Source organism: Medicago truncatula, chromosome 1, assembly GCF_003473485.1.
Source record: "Medicago truncatula cultivar Jemalong A17 chromosome 1, MtrunA17r5.0-ANR, whole genome shotgun sequence".
Taxonomy (NCBI): domain Eukaryota; kingdom Viridiplantae; phylum Streptophyta; class Magnoliopsida; order Fabales; family Fabaceae; genus Medicago; species Medicago truncatula.
In genome coordinates this window covers 27,814,250-27,841,901 of record NC_053042.1, presented here as the reverse complement: position 1 = coordinate 27,841,901, position 27,652 = coordinate 27,814,250, and the positions used below count along the sequence as shown (strand labels likewise).

The following is a 27,652-nucleotide window of genomic DNA, read 5'->3' as shown; positions in this document are numbered from 1 at the left end:
GAAAATGTATTATGGATGCTTATGCTGCTACTTTGAGGAAAGTGGGTAATAAAATTAATACAAGCTACCAATATTTGTACAATGTCGTGTAATAGTTAATTCTTCCAACGGTCATATATGCTTTTCGATGAACGTTTTCCTCGGAATTCAACATCGAAAAGCGTGCTCAACAGTTTGTGCAGGCGGGACAATAAAGAGTCCTGCCATATGCATTCTGAGTAATTACTTCCTCGGAAAACCTTTATTTTTGCGAGAAACCATGCTTCCTCGGAAATTTTTGGTCGGAATTCCAAAGTATTCTTGTAGTGGAAATTCAAAACTTTGAGGTGAATTTCATTGTTTGGATTATAATTTGAAAAATTATCAATATGATGGAAATTTATAAAGTATTTTATTCAAGTTAAATTTAGAGAATTTCAAATGACACATAAAAGTTAAGAATTTCAAATTTCTTCATTGTTAAAATTTTTCAAATTTTGCATTTTGATCATTAAATTTTCAATCAACCCCAATAATTTTCCAAAAAACTGCAAATTGACCCCTCAAATTTTTGAAACTTATAAAAGTTATCCAATAATGATGACAATGAATTTTTTTTTATTACTCCATTCAAACAAAAATATTAAGAAATAAAAGTAATTTAATTGAATCATTTAAATTGACTAAAATTCTAAATTTTTTAAAATTTCCTAATTGCCTCTTCCAAATACACTTTACAGGAGATTCTAAAGCAATCGTTTTATGAATAGAATAAAAAAAGATGGCATAGTCAATTAGATGCCATAAAGAAGCATTGTTGTAAGAAAGATTATTACAAAAGAATAACAGAACACTAACTAGTTATGTATTAAATGTCATACACAATGCTATAGTTTTTTCTCTCCATAATTTGTACAAAACTAAGACTTTGTATTCTTTCACCAAAAGAATTTCAATAATAATCATGTTCTAAAAATAAAACATTTCATTAATGTCTACAAATTAATTAATCAGTACCTAAAACCAATTAAAACATAGCATAACCTATTGTAGCATTAACATTCATTTCTTGGAAACCATTTCTGATTTCTGATAACCCTTTCCTTGCAACCTCAAACTCTGCTTGTGAAGCAGCCAATTCATCCCTAAGCATCTTCATTTTAATATCCAAAGAAACAACTTTATCTTGTAATTTCTTCAATTTGTTTGCTCTTTCCAAATAAGGTTTCACACCTAAAGCAGATTTAACATAAGGCTCTAACCAACTCAAGTCGAATTCCGAAGATTTTGCTAGTTCCTCCCACAAACTCTTAAGATTCTTTATGTCATCTTCACTCATATCTTTCACTTTCTTCGTCTTAAGAAAATACAGAACTTTTCCTAATGAAATAAACGCCCATTGTCGAAACAAACGAGATTTTTTCATTTGACTTTGTATCAAAGACGGACGCCACGTGCAAACTTCCTCTAAAAATGGAACAAAATGTTTTTCTTCGGGTTTTAAACCATCCAAATCTATAAATTGTCTTAATGTTAAATCCGTACCTTGAATCTCTCCTTCATCTGGACTAGATGTTGAACCTGATGTTCTTGGACTAATTGTTTCCCTTTCGTCTGAAGATTGATCTGTTGGAGTTGAATTTTGGTTGAAGGAATTGACGTCATAAATTTTTGGTGCAAAGTTAGACACACAAATATGAGCTTCAATTATGCATGTGTCTCTCACAAGATACCCTTGTTTATGGTCAATGAATTTATTGAAATTTAGGAAAAATGCACCCCAGCTTCTATATCCTCCATTGAACTTTTGCTGAGTCTCTAAAAATCATAAATATGCATAAGAAGAATTAGCTTTCAATTTAACCAAAAATATTATCATTAGAGAAAAATATCTCAAAATAAAATCTAGATATCTAAAATTTAGGATCTCAATCTCAATTCCCTACCGTCAGAGTCAGTAAGTCAGTATCGTCCTATTAAGATCAAACTGCTCATATTTGAGAAAACAAAATATGAGCCTTTAGATCTTGATTAGGACGCCTTGACTTACTGATTTGGTTGGGAATCTTCTAAATCACTATAAATTAGTTTAAAAATTAGTTATTATAAACAAAACTAGTAAAGGGGGGAATGAAGATCTAGAGTTTGAACCTTTTACAATGTTCTTGTTCCTATCCAGCTGGTTAACTAGAACTAACTTGAAAAAGGTGTTTCTATCCCATCCATATGGTGGTAAAGAATCAGCAACCATTAAATACAATGTAAAATGGTCAACATCCCTCCTTAGTGGATGCACAAGGATCTTCCTATCACATGATGAAGACATATTACATATGATTAGTGAATTTAATTAGATACTTCCATTAACAAAAATACACCATAACTTTGTCCTATAGTTATTTGTCTCAACTCAAATATAAAAAGAAAGAAAAAAAATATATGAAAATGAAACGAAAAAACATTGGAGGTACTTACCATGTATAACCACGGATTTTGAAATCTTTGGACTTTAATTTCATGCAATTCTTTTTTGAGAAATCTTCAATTCTCCATGTAAATTTCTCAAAATATTCAGAACTAGTGCTCATTCTGGTACGTACATCTGTTGATATGTATTCACAAACTGAAGAAGAACAAGAAGAAAAAATAGTTATTTCTACAATAAATAGAAAACAAAAAAAAAAAACAAAGAAAAAATAGTCATAAAATAAAGTCATAGTCTCATTGATGTTGATGTAATTACATGTCCAAAGTTCGTTACTGCCGGCGCAGAAAAAAGCAAGGAAAGAGCTGTTGATATATTAATGGTCGTGAATAATACTAAGAATTTGGAATAATGAAAAAAATAAAGAGAGAGAAGATTTAATTAAGTGAATGCCAGAGAGGATGTGTAGTAGTAATATGGTAAAGTCAAGTCAATTGAAGATTCGTTTTGTGTAAGGAGGAAGCAAAATTAATGTATTTAATTGATGAGTAGAAATATTCAAACTCATGTAAGATGTTGAGAGAGCCAATATTATTATATTGTAATGAAATTTCAAGGAAACATGTTTTGGAGGTGAAGATTACTTAGAAAATTAGTTATGTTTATTGTAGTTTATTTCTCCTTTTGTAATCGTGTTTCAATGTCATCTGGAATATCAACTAAATCACACCAAAAAAATATGTAAGAATTTATTTAAATAATTTAATTATTTCAAGGAGTCCAAACTGATCTTATTGGTGGATCAAATTAAAAATTAATAAATAAGTGTGTCTTCTAAGCATGGAGTATGCCATACGTTTGATTTTTTATATGACATATTATTAAAGAAAGTCAAAATGTTGGCAATTCATAATATTTCAATTTTCACATAAAGTTTATCTAATGAATCCAATTTTATAAATGCGTCCGTCAATATTTTTTATAGCCGAATTTTTTTTGAAGGATTTTTATAGCCGAATTTATTTATTTATTTTTATCTGATTCATAAACTCGTGTTTAACCAATGAGAGTTGTATGTCCTTGTGAGTTTAGCTCAGTTGATATGGAAATGCATAATATATGCAAAGCATAATAGCAGTTTTGGCCCCCTATGTTTCAAGAAGTTGCGATTTTGACCCCTAAACTAAAATAATTTGATTTTGGCCCCTATGTTCTGCCCCTTTGCACTTTTGGCCCCCTATGCCAATTTTGACCAAGTCAATACTGATGTGGCGCCACGTGTGTAATTTTTTTAATTATTAAAAAATAAAAAATACTTTTTAGAATATTTTTAATTAAAAAAATACTTTTTTGTTATTTTTTAATTAAAAAATAAAAAATAATTTTTTAAAATTTTTTAATTAAAAAAATATAAATAAAAAATAAAAAAATTATCCATGTGGTGCCACGTCAGCATTGACTTAGTCAAAATTGACCTAGGGGGCCACAAGTGCAAAGGGGGCAAAGCATAAGGGACCAAAATCGAATTATTTTAGTTAGAGGGTCAAAATTGCAACTTCTATAAATATAGGGCTAACACTGCTATTAAGTCCATATGCAAACCACGAAAAAAACCAATGAGAGTTGTATTTGAAAAAAGTTTAAACTCGCACAACATAACAAATTAAGATTTAAATTACAGTTAAAAAAGTATTTATATTGAAAAACATCGGGTTGAGCGAAACACATATGTTTGGTTTGGCTTTTACGAAGATGGACATGTGTTTATGTGCTCGTGATTTTCGGATATCAAACCATTAATCGATTTGAATCGTCAATCTTTGAACTCTCGATTTTTATTCGTGGGATGGGAAAAAATGAGTAAAAACCCTCATCGAGACTTTGGATTCGGGGGTTGGTTACGCGAAGGGAAGGTGCTAGCACCCTAAGCGTCTACGGTATTCCGTAGGAACCTCTTACCTAATTTATCTTGTGCTAAATTCATTGCTTATTTGAAAATTATTACCTAAAAATCTAAGTGAAAGAATGGGGGGAGAAGAAGTATGTTTTTGGTTATTTTTATTTGATTTGGAAGGATAAAAATCCTATGCCTACATACCCTTAAAGAAAAGGGATCAAAACCAATGTAGTTCACCTAAAAAGTTTCTTTTTGGTGGGTTGGTTGATTTTAGATTTTTTTAGAAAATGGTTTTAAGAAGGGATAAGAGGCCTCAAGGCATGAGATAAAATAAGGTGAGGTTGGTCAAATTTTAATTACAAGAAAATCAAGTCTATTATGAATGTTAATTCAATTAAGCATTTGATTAAGAAAATAAAAGAAAAAAAGACACTTGGGTTACAAGCCAAGGTTTATTAAGAAAATATTTTTGTAGTTTTGCATATTTGATTTTTTGGTAAAATGATTTTTTCTAAACTAAACGGTATACTAGCGTAACGGCGTAAAACAATAAAAAATAAGCGTAAAGCGGTAAATAAAGTGGGATAGTGTCGGTGCATGTGTCGGTGCTTGTGTTACCTACATTATTACATCAACTCCTAGATACATTCTATGGTCTCAAGAGAGATATAATAGCAAGAAATAAAAAAACGCACAAGATAAATTACATCAACTTCCTAATTATACATACTAAAAATAATACCAATGAAATAAAATAACAAAAAAAATTAAACATGCATGAGATGATTCAAATATACTACAATAATAATGACAAAACAGTAAATAAACAATTAACACAAAGCAAAACATATTTTTGTAATTTTTAGAGAGATTTTCAAAAATGAAAGTGGTGCAGAAAGTAAAATAGGGGTATAACTAGCAAAACTGTAGTGAATAAAAAAAACAATTGGGCTTAAGCAAAAAACGGGTCGTTGGCGGGTCGGTTAGACCCGCCCGGTTCGGATTGGTATATATAGGGTGTAAGACCCATTTTCCTTCATTTTCTCAAATCACTTCTCTCTCTTCTTTCTTCTTCTCACGTGAAACTCTCTCTTTTTCTCAAAATTCTGGAAAAAAGAGAAGATGATCTTCATCTTCTCCGGCGAGCTTCGCCGCTCCGGCGCGGTGGTTTGCCGGCCCAACAGGGCGGCGCCGCCACACCGGAAAAGTGAAACCTCTCCGTTTTCATTTTTTTTTACGTTTCCAGATATCCTTTTTTCTCCGCTTTTCAAATATTCACTTAGTTTTTACAAACAAACAATCAAAACTTCTAGATCTAAATTCAAACTTTTTTAACAAACTTTTGAAACAAAACCTACAAAGATGTCTGGATCTAAACTTCTAAGCAAAGAAGAACACGAAATAAATGAAAGAGGATCCGTACCTCTTTGGATCGATTCGATCTGGAGGTTTTGTTCTTCGGAAGATTCCTCTTCCTCTTTTACTTGACGAATCCGAACCCTTCTCTTCTACTTGTTCCGGTTCTGTTCTTGAGCTTGAAAGATGGTGACGGTTTGAGGTTTATGCGAATTTGATTCTTATGAAAATAGATTTGGAACTTGTGATGTTGATTCTGTGTATGATTAGTGGTGAACAGTAGTGATGAATCCGATCTGTGTTATTGTATTTTGTATGAATTTGTTAGGGAGTTGTTGATCTTTTGATTGTTTGTTCTTTGAGAAATCTGGAAAAAAAACTATGTGGTGTTCTTCATCTCTTTTGTTTGATCCGTAGAGGAAAGGAAAAATTAGGGTTTTGAGTTGATTGGTGCGGCTGCCAATGATTGGTGTGTCAGTGTGTGAACAGTTTGTGCGGCTAGGGTTTTCTCCTCTGTCCTTTTCTTTCTTTTCTTTTTGCAGGTTTCAATTTATACCATTAGGGTTGAATAGAATAAGGAAATTACTACTGATTTGCTGGATTTGGCAACAACACTTTGACCCTATGAACTTGCCTAAACATGTGGCGTGGAGAAGAAATGAAAAAAGAAAAATGGACCCTTGCTGAAATTTTCGGACTTATTGACTTCATTGGACAAAAAACGGAAAATAAACATTTATTAAATATTAAAAAAGTAACTAACTTAAAAATTAAAATTAAAAGACGGAAGTTAGATAATTAAATGAAAGGAGAGAAAAGTGCCTGCAATCGGAACAAAAATGAGGTATTTTAAAATACCTCTCTGCCGAAATTTTCACTGAATCATGAGATCGACCAGAGTCAAACGAATGCACGTCCGTGGGATCTTTGGTCAAAAATTAGGGTATGACAGTTTACCATACCCTTTTACCGTGAATTTTGGAGCTAAAAATCTCATCTTTTAGTAGACGTGTGTGTCTATGACAATTCCTTTTTTTTCTTTTTATACAAGAGAGGTAAAGCCCAAAAGAAAACAAAATTAAGAAGTTAATCGAACATTCCTAGGCATGCAAACCCCGGATAAATCATCAAAAATGATTCTTTTGACCTCACAAGGAGGAGACTCCAACACAATAAAATTAAAATGATCTGTAGAAATGCTTAAATTAGCGAGCCAATCAGCACTCCTATTTCCTTCACGCCAAGTATGGTTGAGTTGAACATTCTAACTCATCTTCAGCAGCTTCCGGATACGGTAAACTAAAACAGGAATATTCCCATTGAACTTGAAATTATCAGAAATCATGTCGATCAAAATCTTTGAATCACTTTCCACTATAAGATGAGAATAATGTTCCCTCCAAGCCATGTCCAAACCCAAATATAGTCCCCACATCTCAGCATGTAAGGCATCACAAGCTCCAATCTTCTTAGTGTAGCCTTTGATCCATCTACCGTCTGAATCACGAAAAAGGCCGCCACATCCAGCAATAACCCCCATATCCTTGCAAGCAACATCACTATTAAGCTTGATCCAACCTTCTCGAGGCTGCTTCCAACCTATATAGATGATTTCCTTCAACTTTCGACCAATATGAACATGCTCCAAGTTACAATCTTCAATATTTTGGAAAAATCTCCAAATTAAAGAAATTGGGTTGTTCGGCCTAATAAAATCAGCTTCAAAAATAGTTTTATTCCTCCACTTCCACAAGTACCAACATGTTGTCATGAAAGTTGTCTTCCAACATAAAGTGTTCGTCCCAATGTCTTTCTTGATGAGGTTATTGAAGAACCAATCCCTGCAATCGAAAGAAAAGAAATTAGTTATAAAATCATATGGAATGATGTAAAGCCATACCTGGGTAGCGTGGATGCAATCGCGAAGCACATGAAGAACAGTTTCATCTTCATTTCCACAACACGGGCAAGTAGGAGAGATTCCACCACCCCATTTACTCCTTTGGAAATTTGTAAGAATGCGCTCGTGCGTAGCCAACCAAATAAAGGTTTGGATGTGATGTGGGCCATGCCACTTCCAAATACTTTTCCAATCACCTTCCAAAATCGGGCAATCCTGATGCTGCAAAGAATAAGCACTTTTAACTGTGAAATGGTGGGTATTGGTTCCAGCCCACCCAATAGTGTCTGGACCATCATCATCATTAGGGACTGGAAGCGCAAGAATTTGATTAACAGTGTTAGTTGGCAAGTTATTTACGAGGAAATCAATGTTCCAATCTCCAGAAGGACTAAGAACATCCCTAACCGATAGAGTTATATCCATGTAGGTCTGGTTACCTATAGACATAAGTGATCCATTGTTAGGAACCCACTTATCTAGCCAAAAGTTAGTATTACGACCATCCCCAATATTCCACACCACATGACCTTTAAAATCATTCTAAATATTTACCAAGGCTTTCCAAAGAGGAGAATCGTAAGGTTGCGCACTAATGTTAGCAATGAGGTCATTAGTACGTCCATATTTGCTGCGAAGAACTCTACACCAAAGGTCTTCCGGATTTTTAATCAAATTCCAAAGGATCTTCATGAGAAAAGCTTCATTCATCTTATCAGTTTGTCGAAATCCAAGACCGCCATCAGCTTTAGGCAGGCAACAAACATCCCAACTAATAAGATGGGCTTTCCTACCTTGATCAGAGTCTCCCCAAATGAAACCCCGCTGAATTTTATCAAACTCATCACATATTGTCTTGGGAATTTTAGCATATTGCATATGGTAGTAAGGAATTGTGCTTATAACAGACTTGGCGAGAGTGATCCTACCTGCCAAACTTAAACATTGTTGCTTCCAACCATTCAACTTGCTCTGAATTTTGTTAACAATATGATTAAACTTGCCTCTCAAACTCCTTCCAGGAGCAAGATTAGCCCCAAGATACATGCCCAACCTATTAACCTGATTAAACCCTGTGTGATGTAAAATATCCTCGCGAAGTTGGGTATCAACATTCTTGGAGAAATATACACAAGTTTTATTTCTATTTATCTTTTGACCAGAGGCTTGACAAAAAAATATCAAGGCAGTGCAAAACACAATGAGCCTGTTCAATTGAGGCCTCTTCAAAAAGAAGAAGATCATCAGCAAAAAGTAAATGAGATATTTGTGGACCATACCTGCCTGCGCGCATAGGAATCCAATATTTTGCTTCTACCTGATCAGCTATCATGTGAGACAATCTATCCATACAAATGACAAAAAGATAAGGGGAAAGGGGGTCTCCTTGCCTAATTCCTCTAGTGGGATAAAATGTATCAGTTTTTTCACCATTCCACATGATTTTGTACGATGGGGACGAAATGCAATGATGAATTATTTGAATGACTTGTGGGGGAAACTAACACTCCTCTAAGCATTTCTCCACAAAATTCCAGTTAAGACGATCATAAGCTTTTTCAAGATCGATTTTGATAGACATGAAACCTTTTTTACCTTTCATTTTAGACATGGCGTGCACCATTTCTTGAGCCACAATAATGTTGTGGTGTATGTTACGACCTGGAATAAAACTAGACTGGTATGGAGAAATAATACGATCAAGGAAAGGTTTAATCTTGTTAACAATCACTTTAGAAATAATTTTATAAATAACATTACATAATGAAATAGGCCTAAACTGAGAAACAAATTCTGGTTTCTCAATTTTAGGAATCATCACAATAAGGGTATTATTAATAAAAGAAATGAGAGAAGGATTTACCCAAACCTGTTTGACAAAGTTAAACAAAGAATCAGCAACCTTATCCCAACAATGTTGGAAGAAGATAGCAGGGTAACCATCTTCGCCAGGTGCCTTATGCGGACCCATATCAAACAAAGCTCTTTTGCACTCATTAAGCTGGACATTAGAAATAAGTTTGTTATGATATTCCCCCACAACATTTGGATAAGTGGTCCAAGAAACAATAGAGTCACGACTAGGAGTATCCTCTTTAAATAAATCCGTATAGAAATTCCGCACAAGATATTCAGGTCATCAATCCAATCACCAGAGTTATCACGGAGAGTCAAAATTTTATTTTTACGCCTTCTGATGATTGTTTTGGAATGATAATACTTAGTATTTCGATCACCATCTGCAATCCACTTGCTACGAGACTTTTGGAACCAAAGACACTCTTCTTGGTAAAGGGTTATAGCAAGTTGCTCGTGAAGCTCCTTCTCAAGGTTCTCAAGGAAGTTACTGTACCCATAATTGTGACTATTCTGAATCCCGTTTAACCTGGCCAAAAGCTCATTCTTCCTTCTAAAGATATTTCCAAAAGTTTCAGTGTTCCACTCTTTAAGGTGGGGGGTAAGGCTAGAAATATTATGAAACAAATCAAAGCGTTTATCCCATTTCTCATGCATCATCCTATTAAAATCCTCATGAGTGATCCAGGCCGCTTCGAACCTGAAAGGGCGATCCCCCCCATTCGATAATTCCCCCTCCGAAAGAACCATAATAGGATGGTGATCTGACTGCACTCTAGGAAGGACCTTAGCAAAACCTTCATCATATTTTAATCTCCATTCCACATTACAAAGAACACGATCTAATTTTTTGAAAACTCTGTCACGGCCATTCCATTTAGGGCCTCTCCAAGTAAATTTGGTTCCTATAGTAGTGAGCTCCATCAATCTACAGTCATTCATCCAATTGGAAAAATTTAGGCATTTTCTGAGGTCCGGCTGAACTCCACCTTTTTTCTCATCAGGGTTAGCAATCTCATTGAAGTCCCCCATCATAATCCAAGGTTCATGAATATTAGTAGCAAGTCCCCTTAATTGATACCACGTTGTATCTCTTTCATTCTCTCGAGGGCTCACATAGACCACAGTAAGAAGCCAAGGATCTACACCTTGTTCTCTAACTTGAACGTGGATGAAGTGAAAATTATTCTGAATCACTTCAAATTGAATATCCTGTCTATTCCAAAGTAACCAAATGCCACCAGAGAATCCTTGCGCTTTAGAAACAATATAATTCTTAAAACCAAGTTTCTTGATTGCCTTCCGAGCAACATTGCCGCTACACCTAGTTTCCTGCAAAGCCACAACATCCACTTTGTTTTTTCGACAAAAATTATTGAGTGCTCTACGGAAATTTAATCCTTAAGCACCCCTACAATTCCAAGAAATAAATATCATTAAAAAATAAATAAAAGGATACAGGAAATTGACGTGTAAAAACCACATCAATTCAATTGCATTTGAGTATCATGGGAGTGTCCCACGTTTTGGTCCTCATCATTCATCCTTCTAATGGACTCTTGATCATCTTTCTTGTTGTTACTAGCACCTGCCAGCACATTTTCCTCACTTTGATGTGAGTTAAATTCATGTTTTTGTGAAGTTTCCTCTCCAATAATACCATTAGATGAATTGTCATTCCTATCACCTTTCAAAGTTGGAACGATAGTACTATTAGACTGAGAGTTATCCACTTTATTACAAGCTTTGACATCTGGCCCTTTATCTTCAACACCAATAGACTTAGTAGTCCTCCATATTAAAGATGTCATGTCCCCACTTTTATTCACACCGCTCAAGCTTTTATTTTTTGCCGAATTATCACCGCTAGAACTAGCAACATGAGTTGGTTTCCCATTATTTATGCCTATTTTTCTTGTACCAATATCACTTCTAGTTCTTTTTTGTTTATTTTTTCGTACTTTAATGCTTGCATTAGAAGAGTTAATTTGGGAGGGTTTGTAACCGCTCCTTATTTCATGCATATGATCGTATTTTTCAGCATTCAATTCATTAATTCTTTTCTTAAGATTTTGAAATGATGTACCTTTCATGTCTGCACCAGCAATGCGTGAACCAACCTTATTGACTCGTTTTTTTCTTTCCACTTTAATCCACTCACCATGCAAAGAATCCGGTTCACCATTAATACCCAAGATATCAGTTTTGAACGGAATCTCCTCCATCATTATTCCTGATTTTTCGTTTTTACCGTTACCCACATTAATGTTGTTATCGTTCTTGTCTGTAAGCGTTTCTTCTGCAACTTCCGACACGGTGGTCGTCGGAACAACCACTGATTCTGGTTCAACTGTTAAAGATTGTGTTTGGGGGCGCAATCCTTTAAAGTATGGCCATAACAACCACACTGAGTGCAAATAACATGCAATCCCTCATACTGAACGTGATACCACTCTCCGTTAATTCCAACTTTTCCCACAACAGGTTTTGTGAGATCAATTTCAACGCATAATCTTGCAAACTTTCCCCTCGCTACTTGCAACGTATGCATGTCTACCTTCACCAGTGTTCCCACCATTGATGCCACTGCCCATAGCAAGCTCTCGTCGTAATAAACCAAATTCAAACTCGGAATTCTTATCCAAGCCATTGTTTTATCGATCGTGGCTGTTGCTGCATTGAAAGTAGGAGACCATTGACAGAATGCCAAATAATGATCGAAGATCATCCACGGACCACCATTTATCACCTTGTTTTTGTCTGCCTCCTCATCAAATATTACCATGAAAAACGAATTTTCCACCTCCATGAGATCAAATCCTCCAGTAAGTTTCCAAACCCTTTCAAGTCTTGTCTTCATCATGTTGTATCCAATCGATTTTCCGAGAAGTTTCACGATCAAACACCCTTTATACGGAAGATTGAGTTCCTCCATCACTGAATCTTGAACATGAAGCATTGGGAGCAATCTATTTCCCTTTATATGTTCGACCTGTGCAAGTTTCTTCGCCACCAGATCAACTCTTTCCTTTATAACAGTAGGTTGCGATCCTAAGACCTTGTCTCGGAAGGATATGAGCATGGGCTGTTTTGATCCATTTTTATCTCTTGCATCAAGCATTCCCTTGTCACCACTCTTGTCGGGAGGGTCAGGCGGTTTCGAAGACATGGCCGCTGGCCGTGGAGACGTGAAAGTGAAATCCATGAACAAGAAGAAACCCTACCGGAGCTCTAAATAAATAAACCACATACATCATTAATTGAATGTATCTAAAAAATGAATTTTTGCTTATATTAGTGACCGGAGGGTGTATGTTTTAGGACCGCACCCCAAAATTAAGGTAATACCGTCAACAATAGTTAATTGTTTCATGTAAATGAATTAATTTTTTTTATTATATGTGAATGAATGTAGTGGTAGTGAATGATTGGAAATGAAAAAAAGTGCATGTTTAGGTTTATGTCCCTAAAAAACAACAATTCTATCAAGAATGGTGTCTGCATACCAAAACTTAACGGCAGTTACTATCGTTGATAGTGAGCGGCAGTTAATTTTTGTTGGGGATATTAACGTATTGTGGAGATGTAAATGATCAATTCTTAAAGTGACAAGAGCAATTTTCATCAGAATTCTGCTCTTCACCCTGCACATTTTGCTTGCGCCCTGCAACCGTTCCAAATATACCCTTGCGTTTGTTAACTAACGTAACTGTAAAACTATGCGCCAGTTAACTCACGCATAGTGTTAACACATGCGCGATTTAACTCACACTCTACTTATATATCAGTACAACAATAAATGTTGTACTGATATGCATTGAATGCAAATTGTGTCCGTAACCTTAAGATGCTCGTAATTGAACCGAATTATACCAGTATAACAAGATTATTGGATAATACGACACAATCGATCAAAATTACACAAAAACATCATTTTTTTCACAATCACATAATCACACATAACGATCCAAAACGGTCCAAATTACACAAATTCGCCGGTAATGACACGTAATCACTTAAACACACTTAATGACACGTAAGCGATCCAAATTACGCAAATTTGTCCATAAATTTATAAAATTACATAATCTCACATAAACGGTCAAATTACATAAACAAAAATTTATTAAAATTCAACAATACGGACACAAATTCGAAAAACATTACACTATTACACTTAAATAATGATTACACTTCAACGGATCGGACAAAAAGATACAAAGTGTTATTCTCAACCATTACCCTAAACATGAAATCAACGTCGCTATCATCTTTGAGAAGTTGTGGATAATACACGGTCTTCCAGAAGTCCTCTTCCTTATCCTCCCCCAAGTCCAGGCCTGGCACATTTACTATGACAATGTGTTCTATGATTTGAACCAATTTGGATAAAGAAGGCGTCAAGTTTTGTCTTCAACTCGTCCAACTTGTCTGTGGGGTTTACATTCAACCAAACCCTTTTTTTCACATCTACATAATGAACTTCAAGTTTAACCGGATCTTGTGCATCTTGAGACATGTTTCACTTCACAAAAATATAATGAAAAACAAATATGAGAGAAATGAGATAAAATAAGTAGTTGAATAATTATTGACAAAGTAAGTAATGCGAGCAATAATTGGTGTGATATAACCGGCCATCAAAAAAAATAATTCATTTCATTTAATATATATAATATTAGTTACATATTGGCCACAAATATACAAATTACATAAGTGCCAAGGCATGCATCTTTCCTCTTTGGAAGTGACCTCTTGGGCTGTGAAGGTTGACTATCCGGATTTTGAGAGTCAATAGTCTCCCACCTAGAGGGGATTCTACCCGATGATGACACTTTGAGTGTAGTCCTCTTCCTTTTATGTGCTCCCTTGGTTACCGCCTTTTTGAAAGGCGGAGACAAAATTGTGGTTTCCGGAAATGCTATTTGATGCATCATCTCTTTGATGTGGAGTTTCATATTGTAAGGGCTTTTCTTGAGAAGTTCTTGAATGTCATTCCACTCCTCCATCACGGAAAAATCATCATCAATCTTTTCTCCTTGTACACACAAATGTTTCCAATGAGGGTATATAGCATCAAAGACAAGAGGCAATTTTTGCTTGCTCTTCATGGCAATAACACACGCACAAGGTAACCCGTACGATGTTTTTTGCACACAACCACAATCTTCCTCACCAAAGTCGAATGTCTTGGAGCGTTTCAATTCATCATAGATAAATTTCAATGCACGTCTAGATACATAACCCTCCAACTCTCTCATCATCTTGATTTTTTTGTATTTGTGTTCGCGACATTGTCAACCATCTCACTATATATCTATTGAATAAAAAATTTACAAAGGAAGAATAAATAAATTACTTGTGGAACAAGCTAACCAAGAACAAAAGTGGCGCAAAAAAATCAAAAAACAGGACTGCAAAGTGGCGTGACTTAAGTCACGCAACACATTATCTCCTGCGTCACTTAAGTCACGCAGCCTTTACCACTTGCGCAAGTTAACTTGCGCACCTAGCCCTATTGCATACGAAAACCAGACGAACCAAGCACAAAAACCAGCAAAATGAGATGAGTTTTGATGATACAATACCTGATATTTGGTGCTTGATGAACGTAGAAACTTGCTTCCTGACGATTTGCAATGATTTGGGATGAGGGTTTTGACCCAAAAAATTGCACTTTTTGGGTTTTTGAAGGTGGAGGGAAAGAAAATGGTGCTTGGAGTTTGGACTGATGGGTTTTGTACAAAAACAGTAACACTGCGTGACTTAACTCACACTGCGTGAGTTAAGTAGCGCAACGTTACTTAAGGTGTGCAAGGGTATATTTGGCTTGACTGCAGGGCGCGAGCGAAATGTGCTGGGAGAAGAGCAGAATTCTTTTCATCATTCTTACCGTGAAAATAAACGGTCCAAGAGTGAGATAGGGTGGAAATGATGTATGAGCCCAATGGATCAAATTAAGATGGGGCCGAATTAAAGGGATGCAGCAAGTTAATTTTTCTTGTGTTGATAGTGACGGGTAGAAGGGTGCAGATAGCAATGGCTCAGACGGCAATAAGATTTTCATAATAGCCCCTTGATTGAGGGGTTGTGCCTGGTGGGTGGTCTTTCTTCAAATTTGAACCTTGCCATCTACTCTTAGAAGTAGAACGTAAGACTGTCACAGTGTCACTTACTCTTGCTTTTTTAGTGCACAATGTTGAAGAAATTTGGAACTATCACTTCATGCAAATGAACATATTGCTTTATTTTATTATCTTAATTTATATGAGAAAAAAGAACTACATTGCTGGTGAAAATTAGTTTTACAATAACATCCAATAAAATTAAGTATATGATAGTATTTTTAAAAGATGTTTGCAAAATAACATACATGTTAGGAGTCACTTAGTCTCTTTTAAGGTGTTTAGAGTTTATTGCATTGCTTTAGTTAGTTTTAGACTTTGTTTTACATTCCTTGTTGATGCTTTACTATAAATAAACATTCCTTGTACTTTGATTATTTGAATGAAACCAATATTTCACCTTACAAGTGGTATCAGAGGCCTTCATTGGGCATTGTAACTAGAGCTTGAAAAGTGCAACTTTTGGCGGCAAATTCAGTTATGAGTTAGTTAGATTGATTTGTTTCTTAACCAACCTTCATCTTTCTTCTTTGTTCTTCCATTGTTCTTCTGCAACTCATTTTCCTTCATCCTTGACCAAGATTGATCAACTCCCTTGCTCTTTTATATGCAAGAATCCACGAATTACGTGCATCCTTCTATTCCAAAGTTTGATGGCTTTTATGATCATTGGGCTATGTTGATTGAAAGTCTGCTTCTCTCCAATGAATACAAGAGTTTGATTGAGAATTGTGTCACCATTGCTCCTACAAATCCAACACCAGAATAAGAAAAAGCTGCAAAGGATAATAAACTTTGTGATCTTTAGGTAAATAACTATCTTTTTCAAGGATCCACAGAGGTGAAGCGTGCTCAATTGCAAGCTTTGCGCACGAAATTCGAGGCTCTTGCAATGAGGGAGGGTGAATCCATTAATAAATACTTTGCAAGAACTATGGCTATTGAAAATCGTATCACTGCTCATGGGGAAAGAATGGAACAAATCTTGGTGGTTGAGAAGATTTTAAGATCATTACAAGCAAGTTCAATTGTGTGGTGTGTTCCATTGAAGAATCAAATGATGTGACTACTTTCCCCATTGATGAATTGCAAAGCAACTTGCTTGTGCAGGAACATTACATGAACTCTCATAATCAATAAACTGATAGTGAACAAGCTTTGAAATTCTCAAATGCAGGAATAGGATATGGGTGAGGAAGAGGGCGCTCAGGATGAAGGGGGTGTGAGAAAGGTCAAAATGAAGAGCTACTGAGAGATGATAATTAATTCATTTAGATGTATGTGGCCATATCAAACCAAGTTCAAATGCAGGAAGCGGATACTTCATGATTTTCGTTGATGATTGGACCAGGAAAACTTAGATATACATCTTGAAAGAGAAGTCAAATGCTTTTCAGGCATTTAAAAACTTTAAAAGTCTTGTTGAAAAGGTTTCTGGATATGTTATCAAGTGTCTAAGATCAGATATGGAGAGAATAGACTTCATCAACATTCAATGAATTTCGTAGTTCCAATGGAATCAAGAGACAACTCACCACAACTTACACACCACAACAAAATGTTCTGTATGAAATAAATAATAGAACTCCGATGAATATGGTTTAAGTGAGGAATCCAAAGCTTACAAACTCTATGATACTAAAAGCAAGAAAACAGTGATAAAAAGAGATGACATATTTGAACAAACTAAGGGATGGAACTAGAGTGCTCTAGTCAAGAACTAGACAAACGAGGTTTCCATTGATGCATATCAATTAGATGTCAAGAGTGCTTTTCATCATAATCATAGCAATAAACAAATTATTTAGGAAAAATGAGGTACTTTCTTGGAGAAGTTAAGCAGAATGATCAAGGTATTTTCATCAATCAAAGCAAATATGTTGGTTAAATACTAACAAGATTTGGCATGGAAAATTGTGATATGGTGTGTAGTCTCATAGTCACTGGAAGCAAGTTGAAGAAGGATGAAACCGGGAAAACTATGGATGCGACTAAGTACAAATAGATGGTTGAATGCTTGATGTACCTACTTGCTACTAGACTTGATCTCACTTATTATGTATGTCTTGAGGCTAGATATATGGAAAGACCTACAAAAATTCACTTGGCATCAACTAAGAGAATCTTGAGATATCTTAAAGGAACAATGAACTTTGGGATTATGTAGAAAAGCGATTATTTTATCAGCTTAACATGATGGTCAAACTTTGATTATGCTGGAGATATAGATGACAGAAAGAGTACATCAAGTTATGTGTTTATTATAGGCAATGGAGCAATATCATGGTCATTTAAGAAGCAGTCAATTGTGACTTTGTCCACTGCAGAAGTTTTAGTTTGTGGCAGCAGATTCTTGCTAATGTTAAGCAATTTGGTTGTGAAGAATTTTGATGTGTCTGAAGGAAGCTCAAGAGAATTTCACAATTGCGTATTATGACAACAGTTCCTCAATTGAGTTGTTTAAGAATCGAGTTATGCATAGCAGATTCAAACACATTGATGTGAGGTACCATTTCCTTAGGGAAAGAAGGAGTAATTTAGCTAGTGCACGACATCTCTATTGATCAAGTTGCAGATATTATGAGAAAGCCATTGAAACTCGAGACTTTCTACAAGATTAGAGCAAAACCAAGGGTGATTGATGGTTTGAACTTTGATCGTTAGGAGTTACTTGGTATCTTTCAAGGTGTTTAGAGTTGATTGCATTGTTTTAGTTAGTTTTAGACTCTGTTCATAAGATAACTTGCAACGCAAGTTATCCGGTCTTTTACACTCTTTGTTGATGGTTTACATAGATAAACTTCTCTTGTACTTTGATTAGATAAATGAAACCAATATTTACCCTTACATGTCCGCATAAACTATTAAACACAATTTTTCTTTGGTTCTAAATACTTAGCGACAAAATTCATACACACAACATATTAAGAAGTGGGGAATTTTTTTTTTTTACGAAACCAAAGATGTGAAAAACTATATATTTCAATTTATGTCAAAAATATATAAATGCTTCTATTACTATATAAGCATTGAATTGTAACCAAAAAAATAAAGATAGGCATTGAACTTAAATCTATATTGTTATTATTATTTTTTTAAATAATTAACATCTTTTCTTTAGTGCATCATTGGGTAACACATAGGCTTACACGTATTTACTAGTCATGCAAGCATGGTATAGCTAGTTCTGCCAAGTATCATCAAGCCTAGCTCAATAAAAGTGTCCACTTATAAAGAAAAGAAGAAAACTTTAAACTTCCATTTCAATAGAAATAGATTTATTTAAAAAAAAAAAAAATCTTTATATTGTTTTGCACTTATTATAAAACGCCATTTTGCATCTCTCATTTCTATTCTAGCAGAAGAAAGGAGAATGAAGATGAAGGTGATGGTGGCAATAGATGAGAGTGATGGAAGCTTGTATGCTCTTAAGTGGGCCCTTGATAACCTCTTCAACATTATGGCTACTGATACTATGAATGGAACAACATCTGAAAATGAGGAGGGGATAGTGTTTCTTGTTCATGTTGAGCCAAATTTTCACACTTATGCATACCCTATACCTATGGGACCAGCTGGTGTTGGTTAGTATATATCACTATATACTTTACTAGAACAATGAAATTTTGAGACTGAATAAAATAAATTTCATGACTCTTAATTTTTTTCCATGTTTAATTCTCTCATAGTTATTACAAATGATGTAACTTTGTAAGGTTGGCTTTTAATATTGTCCAATTTTCTTGTGTGATACTTTGTCCTTTCAACAGCTTTTTATCCATCAATACCTGAAGTTGGGGATTCTTTGAAGAAAGCCCAGCAAGAAAAATCTGCAGCTATTGCCTCACAGGCTTTGCAAATGTGCAAGGATAAGCAGGTAACTTTGGTTTAGTGATTAGGGTTATGATGCTTTAAAATTACTTTGGTTTAGTGACGATGCTTTAAAAAATCGGTAGAAGCTACATAAATCCAATGAAAGTATGCATTAATGAAAATGCAGGTTAAAGCAGAAAGTGTGATTCTTAATGGAGATGCAAGAGAAATGATTTGTGAGGCTACAGAGAAAATGCAAGTTGATCTCTTAATCATGGGTAGTCGTGGCCTTGGCAAACTCAAAAGGTAAGTGTTTTCTATGAATTAGTATTTATAAGAAATTAAAGTAATAAGCTTGCTAATAATTTTGGTTTCAATTATGCATGGTTGATTGTTCTAATATTTTTTACATTTGGTGGCAGAGCATTTCTTGGAAGTGTAAGTGACTATTGTGCACATCATGCAAAAGCACCTATTCTCATTGTGAAGCCACCAGAGGACCACCATAAAAAGCATTGATCATAGTTTTATTATGTTTAAGCATATCTTCTGGGATGGCTAAGTCTGAAATAATCTTGGATTTGTTAAGTTTGATTATAGTTTTATTATTTCTAATTGAATAATCTTGGGTTTGTTGTATCGTTTAAGCTCCTTTTATTTAAGAAGGCTAAGGGTGTGTTTGGCCAACTATTTTTTATCCTTAAAAGCTCTTGTAAAGTTAAAGTAAAAATAAGAGCTTTATAAAAGAAGTTAAGAGTTGTTTAGTAATAGCTATTTCTTTTTTAAATTCAAGAACGATTTTAAGCTTAGATTATTTTTGGTTATTATAATTTTCTATTTTCATGTAAATTATTTTAAATGAATGAGACATTAAAAAATTGTTTAACTAGTATGTACTATAAGAATAAGTAAATAATAATACATTTAATCTATATTATAATATAAATATTGGTGAGGATGCCTTTAAAAAATATTGGTGAAGATATTTTATAGGGTTAAATAAGTTTTTTCATCTATAAATTAACTAGTATGTTTCGGGTAGAATGTAACCCTATATAGATGACAAAATTTATTTAACCCTATAAGTTGTTTGAAAGAATATAGCATATTCTACCTGAAACAATTGTAAAACGATTTTTAGTGTCACCATTATTAATAATAATTTCTTATTTTTTAATTTAAAATTTTTTAAAAGAAAGATAAATAAACATAATTTAAAAATATGTAAATTCAGCAACCTAAACTACGAAGAGTTGTTTTTTTTAAATAAAGTGTTCAATAATAGAGTAAGAAAATTGTTGTTCCCACTTTAAGGAAGACTAAGAAAACCTAGAAATTACCGGTTTAACTCTTCAGTAGTTAACTACCGCCGGTTAGTTCTATTGTTAGTTAACCATTGAAGTTTACTTCAGCAGTTAATTGCCGCAGGTTCCATCACTTTTGTTCTGCAATTTTTGTATATGTTCAGGATGTATCGGCAGTTAACTGTCGATACATCCTGAACATATACAGAAATTGTAGAACAAAAGCATCAGTTACACAAATTATCACTAAACCTCTCCAATTACTCCGATTCTATTTTGACCATTTTTAATGATAATGTTAGTTTTTGTAGGTTTATTTTTGTTAATTTTAGTAGATTGCATGTGGTTAGGGTTCATGTTGAAATTGAACTTTTGGTAGATTGCATGTGTAGATTATGATGTTATTTATGAATGTAGTTGTTGTGAATGTTGTTTGAATGATTTTTAAGTACAATGTGGTTTTGAATGGTGTCAAATTAACACAATGGTAATAAGTTTCATACTTTGCACTCAAAGTGTTTGTCAAATTAACACAATGGTAATAAGTTTGGTTAGAACACTTGATACACATACAATCAGTGGTGATCACAATACAAAACAAGTCAGACTCTTAATACTCTAGAAGTTTTAACATATGAAAGTTGTTAAGAAATTCTAAGTGTTTGATGCACAACAATTTCAACAAAGTTATGGAACAGTTCAAATGTTGTAGAGTATATGCTAATCTTCAAGTCTTCATTCTTTTATATAGAGGTATGAAAGAGACGTTGTAGATGTGCCAACGCATCAAATAGTCGTTACTGAAAATATTCATTTATAATCAAAGTTATCTAAAAATATTTTTAAATAGAATTAATCAAAGCAGATTAAAAAGAAATATATATTACTAACTACTAAGTAAAAATGTTAATTTTGGTGACCCTAAAAAAATGGTGCCCTGGGCTGCCGCCCCTCAAGCCCACCTTCAGGGCCACCCCTGTAATGCCAGGGGAGTATATTCCATGAAGCGACCAACGAGTCCTTTGCCTTCACGAGCAGGTTTTCCTTCCTTTTTCTTGTCATAGAAGGGCTTTTTGGAGGATTCAGCAGCAGGCTCCTCCTTCCTGGGTTTGTTGAGGCTCTCCGCGTAGACTTCCTCCTCATACCTGATGTACGTTTTGAAGATCGCCAGGAGTTGATTGTAAGTCTCCGGGAGATCGAGACAGACAGCCTTTTTCACGTCCATGTCTTCACGCAGACCACACGTGATGAGATACTACTTCATGTTCTCATCAGTGCCACGGACTTGGACAGCTTCTTTGTTGAACCTCTCGATGTAATCTCGGAGAGGCTCGCTCTTCCCTTGCACTATGGCCTCAAGGAATGCCATTGTTTTGGGCTGGGTCCTTGAAGCCGTGAAGTGAGTGGTGAATTCGTGACAGAGGTCACCCCATGAATCTATGGAGTTTCTCCTTAAGTTCTTGAACCATGTCATAACTCCTCGTCTTAGCGTGGTGACGAACAGCTTGCATTTGACTGCTCCCTGTACTACTCGGTACGTGAGGACAAACTCTATATTCTCGATGTGCTCATTCATGTCTGATGTTCCATCGTATGAGTCCATCTGGGGTGGCTTTTCCAATCCGCGAGGGATTGGAGTTTCTTGGATGTGCCGAGTGAAGGGGTCGTATGTGTAAAGACCCCCTCAGGCATCGCGCTCGTCTTCAGAACTGGAGGAGGATGAAGACGAAGGACGCCTTCTCCGCCTTGGAGGAGATCTTCTTCGAAGGGATCTCCTGGGAGGGTAGCGTCTTGGTGACCTCCTTCTAGGTGATCACTGGCCGCAACTCGTTGGAGTGCCATCTCCTCGGGTCATTGAGGACCAAAGAGTGGTTGTTCCTGCGTCGGGACCGTCAAGTGGACACTCGTTGGAGTGGTTCCCCTTCGAGGGCTATGAGTAGGAGATGGAGAAGTCGTTTGTTCGTCGCGTTGAGGTCGTTGGATTTGGCTATGAAGACGTGGTGTAGCACCGTTGGCCGCCATGGTTTTACATGAAGAAGCTTTAGTTTTTTGTATGTAAAAAACGGAGATAGCTTGTTATTCCCCACAGTCGGCGCCACTGATCATACCTGATCAGAAGGTGACTGTCGGTGCTTGGTTTAATGTGGTGGTGAATGTACTTCAGTGAGCATTGAACCGAATGGAGGGTGTGTACCTGCAGACACTCCGTCGCTCAAGTCAATAGAGGTTCAAAATAGGGGTTTGAGAATGAAAAAGATTCTACCTTGGAAGCTGCGAGGAGCCTCCTATTTATAGAAGTGGGTGAATGCAGAGCCATTGTAATGGCACACGTGTGTCCGACGATTACGAAATCGTAAGAAGTGTAATCGTCGATGAGTTATTTGCGGGAACATGGGAAAAGAGACGTTATTGTTCGTTTGAACAAGTCATAGTTGCTACGAGCACCCCGCAGTTTGCTATTAGGTAAAAATTATTTGATTGGGTAAAAAATGACAATATTGTAAATTTAGTACTACCATTATTCTTAATTATAAGATCATCTTGATAAAAACAAATTGTCTCTATTTATAAGACTCATTTTGTATTAAATTACTCCCTCTGATCCATTTTATTAGAAACAAAAGTGAAAATTTTGTTAGTCCATATTATAATAAACATTGACCAATTTTCAAATGTGTTTGAAGTTAAATTTCATTTGTGCCCTTATTTATTATATGAGAGAATATTAAAAAATAAGAAAGTTGGTAGAATCAAGAGTAATTAATTTAGGGGTATTCATGAAAAAAAATTAAATGTAGAGGTATATTAAAAGAAAATAATTATTTTCAATGTATTTTTTTGGTCTTGATGATTTATGTCTTTTGTTTGTTTCGTCTGAAAAGGATATGTGGAAGTATTTTACATCTTTTTATTCAATGACAATAAATCCTATATGTTTCAAACATAAACTAACTTTCTTTCATCCCCGTGAGCTTAGCTCAGTTGGTAGGGACATTGTATAATTTATCTAGGGGTCGGGGTTCGAACTTCGAACACCCCACTTCTCTACAATTAATTATGTGAGCTCTAGCCATTAAGCTATTAGACCAAAAAAAAAATTAACTTTCTTTCATTTAAAGAATAAAATTATAAAAACAATACTAATTACAAACAAATTTAATATTACCACCAATTTTTTTAATTGATGTGATTTAGTTATAAAGGTCCTATATTTAAGGACGAAGATAGTAAATTACATAAACGGTAAAATATGAAGTTAAACAATTAATCTACAAAAACTTGATGTATATATTTTAACATTTTTATTTATATAAAATAATAATCGATGAAGTTAAAAAATTTGCATCCACTAACCTAGGGTCCAGGATCCGCACCGTATCTATGCACTAAATAATTTATATTTGTTCATTGGTTTTTTCTTGATTACCTTTGAAGAATGGTGGGTAATTTACCCACCAACCAATGAAAATGAGCAATTTGTTGGTGGGGTCAAGATAGTTCATGGACACCACTTAAAAATGTGCTTATGTGGCTAATGTGTATTGATCAGGGTAAATTACCCACCATTCTTCCATGGGTACCCTAGTTGTCACCTTGTTCATTTGTGCATGAAGCCATTGGGTAATATACATGCGAGGCTTACACGTATTCACTTGTCATGCAAGAATGTTATAGCTCGTACTGCCAAGTATCAACCCTAGCTCAATTAATTAAAGTGACCACCGAAAAAGACAAAGATCTTTAAGATATGTTTGAAATAAATATTTAAAAGAAAACAAAATTTCAATAAAGTAGTTTTTAAATTACGAAAAAATTATTGTCAACTTTCTGAAACCGGTTTGGATATTTTTCATTCACACTCACTTTAAATTACACCATTTTATCTCTCTTTTTCTATTCTAGCTAGCAAAAGAAGGGGTGATGGAAGAAATAGGTAGAGCTATTCATGAGGGGAGGGAAGGTGCAGAAGAGAGAAGGATGAAGATGAAGGTTATGGTGGCAATAGATGAAAGTGATGGAAGCTTTTATGCCCTTAAGTGGGCCCTTGATAATCTCTTCAACGTTATGACTACCATGGAAGGAACATCATCTGAAAATGAGGGAATGGTGTTTCTTGTTCATGTTGAACCCATTTTCCACAATTATGTGCACCCTATTGGACCAGGTGGTGCTGGTTAGTACTACATCTTTTACTTTCTCCTTATCTCCTTTGAGTATCTTTCTTTGGAAGATAGACGAAATGACCACGTGCATAAGTGGAGGAGTCAGGGTTCTGACTCTGGATCACATTGTCCGACTAAGCAATTTTGATATTTTTGCGTGTTGAATTGAGACTTTTGGACATTTTCTTTTAATATCTATCATTATAGAACTATTATAAAACTAGAGAAATGAAATTTTGAGACTGAACAAATAAAATTTATGTCTAATTCTATCCTCAATATTTTATCACTTCAACAGCTTTTTATCCAGCATCTGTGGTTGTGGATTCAGTGAAGAAAGGCCAGCAAGAAAGATCAGCAGTTATTCTTTCCCGGGCTTTGCAAATGTGCAAGGATAAGCAGGTAAGTGTCCAAATTTCGCTTTCCTCTACTCGAATACAATAAAAATTATTTTCCCTTTATTTATCTTATTTAATGTCATTATCTTAAAAATATTTAATATCACTTAATTCAATACAATTGAAATAAAATTAAATGGATCACTTCAAGTGGTTCATATGTTTTGAGTTGCTTAAGAAATTGAGTTTGGATTTTAACATAAGGGTTTTGTTAACGAATGTCTCATGTCACTTTTTAAGAATTTTAAATTTAGAAATTATTCTTTAGTTAAATGTTACAAATTCTAATTAATAAAATACACGAATTTTCATAAAAATCTACTATTAAAGGTCTTTGAAGAGTGTCCATCTCTCGAATACTCATCAACATTTCCCAAACAATAAAAACTACGAGACCTAATCCAATTAAACCTTTGACTATGTAAAATAATGAGTACACAATAGATTTTTTATAAAACGGTAGAGAATAACAATCATCACCCATTGCAAAAATCAAATCAAACAACAAAGTAAAACTTCCACAAAATGGTTATATCAAAACAATCTCAAAATAGACGAAAATTACTAGTAAAATAGCTAAGTGATAGAATAAAATTTACCCTATACCCTTATCTCAACAAACTATTGAAAATATCAATTTTAACCCTTTCGAAAATCACAGCCACCCACCCCATCAAGTTTTCCGAAATTGAAAACATTTGATTATTTTTCTAGTTGCATTACATCCCTCCCTAAATACACAAGCAAAGCAACCTTGTTCTTTTATTTGTTTTTATTAGTTATTTTCTTTGTTTCTAGTTAACTGATTCATCGCACTTGGGAAGGGAGGAGATTGTCTCCAACTTTTTCTCTCTCTCATATGTAATCCAAACTCTCTATTAAAAGGGAGACAGTGTGTCCCGTGAGCATAGTTCAGTTGGTAGGACAATGCATTATTATATGCAGGGGTCGGGGTTCGAACCCTGGACACCCCATTTATTTACCTTATAAAGTGAACTCTAGCCACTAGGCTACCTGACCAAAAAAGAAAAAAGGGAGACAGTGTAATTAAAGGTGGATAGTTAGGCACGGCAACAAACAGGGGATTTGGATTTTCTTAAGTTTTCTCCATTTTCAATCTCCACCATTAAAATACAACAACCAAATTTTCATTATAATTTAATTCTCATTTTCTCTCTCATATTTGATGGTTGAGATTCTACTTAAGAAAATTTGAGACAGTTCAGAAAATTCAACACAATTTTCATTGGAGAGAATCTCAATACAAAAACATGAGGGGTCTCCACCGGTGAGGATCCACTCCTGTTGGGAAGTGAACCCACCAAAGGCAATATGAGAAATATTTTTTTTTAGGAGAAAATGAGAAATACTTGGCTAAACACAATTCATAATAAAAAATAATATTTGTAAAAAAATAAAAAAAATAAAAAAAAAATAAAAAACATTTGGGCACAAAACATAAATAAAAAAATTAATAAACGAGAAATAATTTAGTTATATCATTCAATATCATTTATCTTTTAATTTTTATCATTTGTGTATTTGACCAAATAAATTTTATTTGGGGTACAAGAGTTGCTCCACACATATACTCTTCTTTATGAAGACCAAGGAAAAATGATTTTTCTAGCCAAATCTGGTGAAAATGTTCATTAATGGAATTATAGGTCAAAGCAGAAAGTGTAATTCTCAATGGAGACCCAAGGGAAATGATTTGTCAGGCTTCAGAACAAATGCAAGTTGATCTCTTAATCATGGGTAGCCGTGGCCTGGGCACACTCAAAAGGTTAGTGTTTTATAAAATACATTGCAATTGCTATATTTTCTATCCATTCTTTCTAATATATAATAGAAAATTGTTGGTCCAAATTGAAGTACTAACAAATTTGGTATTGATTTTGGTTTCATTTTGGTGCAGAGCATTTCTTGGAAGTGTAAGTGACTATTGTGCACATCATGCAAAAGCACCTATTCTTATTGTGAAGCCACCGGAGGACCACCATAAAAAGCATTGATCGTTGGTTTTATGTTTAAGCATATCTTTTAATGGATCTTAGGATTTGTATTTAATCTCCTTTTCTTTATAAGGCTTGCAAGGTTTGTATTTTTATAAACAATGATGAATGTACTTAGAAAGAAACATATGTATTTGTTTATCTACATGTGTTTTTAGGATATTTATTGTTTTTTTTTTTTTTACTGAATCAAGAATGATGAAGACTTCAAGGAGCTGCTGGACATCTCGATTAGGTCGGGACTTCAGGGAACTACGTGTCCGTCTTTTCGCTCTTTTTATTGCATTAACATTTAAAAATTATGAACATTGTTTTTTTTTTATGAAATTTTGATTTTGATTAAAACTAAAAATATAAATATTTGTTGCTTTAAGCTATAACAAATCAAACTAACTAAGATTATTTATTTCAATGACACAA

At 34.6% G+C, this 27,652-nt stretch overlaps 3 protein-coding genes across 5 annotated transcripts; 2 read left to right on the top strand and 1 right to left on the bottom strand.

Moving 5' to 3' along the window:
* Window positions 1-773: 773 nt before the first annotated feature.
* Window positions 774-2,850, bottom strand: LOC112419477 (MATH domain and coiled-coil domain-containing protein At3g58210). Of its 3 annotated transcripts, XM_024777229.2 has the most exons (5): window positions 2,723-2,850; window positions 2,455-2,602; window positions 2,131-2,285; window positions 1,525-1,797; window positions 774-1,446 (listed from the first exon to the last, which is right to left on the bottom strand). In XM_024777229.2, the coding sequence occupies exons 2-5, from the start codon at window positions 2,565-2,567 to the stop codon at window positions 1,007-1,009; spliced, it is 981 nt and encodes a 326-aa protein (XP_024632997.1). In that variant the 5' UTR covers window positions 2,568-2,602; window positions 2,723-2,850; the 3' UTR covers window positions 774-1,006. The 3 variants fall into 3 exon arrangements, with proteins under 3 accessions (XP_024632997.1, XP_024632996.1, XP_024632998.1); XM_024777228.2 differs by having other exon boundaries at window positions 774-1,797; window positions 2,723-2,849; XM_024777230.2 differs by having other exon boundaries at window positions 774-1,797; window positions 2,131-2,281; window positions 2,723-2,849.
* Window positions 2,851-18,819: 15,969 nt separating this feature from the next.
* Window positions 18,820-20,120, top strand: LOC25483602 (universal stress protein PHOS34). The gene is made up of 4 exons (XM_039834874.1): window positions 18,820-19,123; window positions 19,310-19,416; window positions 19,540-19,658; window positions 19,775-20,120. Exons 1-4 carry the CDS (start codon window positions 18,913-18,915, stop codon window positions 19,869-19,871), a joined length of 534 nt encoding a protein of 177 aa, XP_039690808.1. The 5' UTR covers window positions 18,820-18,912; the 3' UTR covers window positions 19,872-20,120.
* Window positions 20,121-24,550: 4,430 nt separating this feature from the next.
* Window positions 24,551-27,446, top strand: LOC25483600 (universal stress protein A-like protein). Its single transcript, XM_013612296.2, has 4 exons — window positions 24,551-24,830; window positions 25,118-25,221; window positions 26,885-27,003; window positions 27,136-27,446. The coding sequence occupies exons 1-4, from the start codon at window positions 24,578-24,580 to the stop codon at window positions 27,230-27,232; spliced, it is 573 nt and encodes a 190-aa protein (XP_013467750.1). The 5' UTR covers window positions 24,551-24,577; the 3' UTR covers window positions 27,233-27,446.
* The last annotated feature ends 206 nt before the right edge of the window (window positions 27,447-27,652 follow it).

Coding starts and splice junctions, on each gene's coding strand:
- LOC112419477 (XM_024777228.2), bottom strand. CDS start 2,567: ATGAGCACTAGTTCTGAATATTTTGAGAAATTTACATGGAGAATTGAA. Junction 2,286..2,454: donor AAAATCCGTGGTTATACATG/GTAAGTACCTCC, acceptor ATCATGTGATAG/GAAGATCCTTGTGCATCCAC. Junction 1,798..2,130: donor GAACAAGAACATTGTAAAAG/GTTCAAACTCTA, acceptor TATGATTTTTAG/AGACTCAGCAAAAGTTCAAT.
- LOC25483602 (XM_039834874.1), top strand. CDS start 18,913: ATGAAGATGAAGGTGATGGTGGCAATAGATGAGAGTGATGGAAGCTTG. Junction 19,124..19,309: donor TATGGGACCAGCTGGTGTTG/GTTAGTATATAT, acceptor TCCTTTCAACAG/CTTTTTATCCATCAATACCT. Junction 19,659..19,774: donor GGCCTTGGCAAACTCAAAAG/GTAAGTGTTTTC, acceptor ATTTGGTGGCAG/AGCATTTCTTGGAAGTGTAA.
- LOC25483600 (XM_013612296.2), top strand. CDS start 24,578: ATGGAAGAAATAGGTAGAGCTATTCATGAGGGGAGGGAAGGTGCAGAA. Junction 24,831..25,117: donor TATTGGACCAGGTGGTGCTG/GTTAGTACTACA, acceptor TCACTTCAACAG/CTTTTTATCCAGCATCTGTG. Junction 27,004..27,135: donor GGCCTGGGCACACTCAAAAG/GTTAGTGTTTTA, acceptor ATTTTGGTGCAG/AGCATTTCTTGGAAGTGTAA.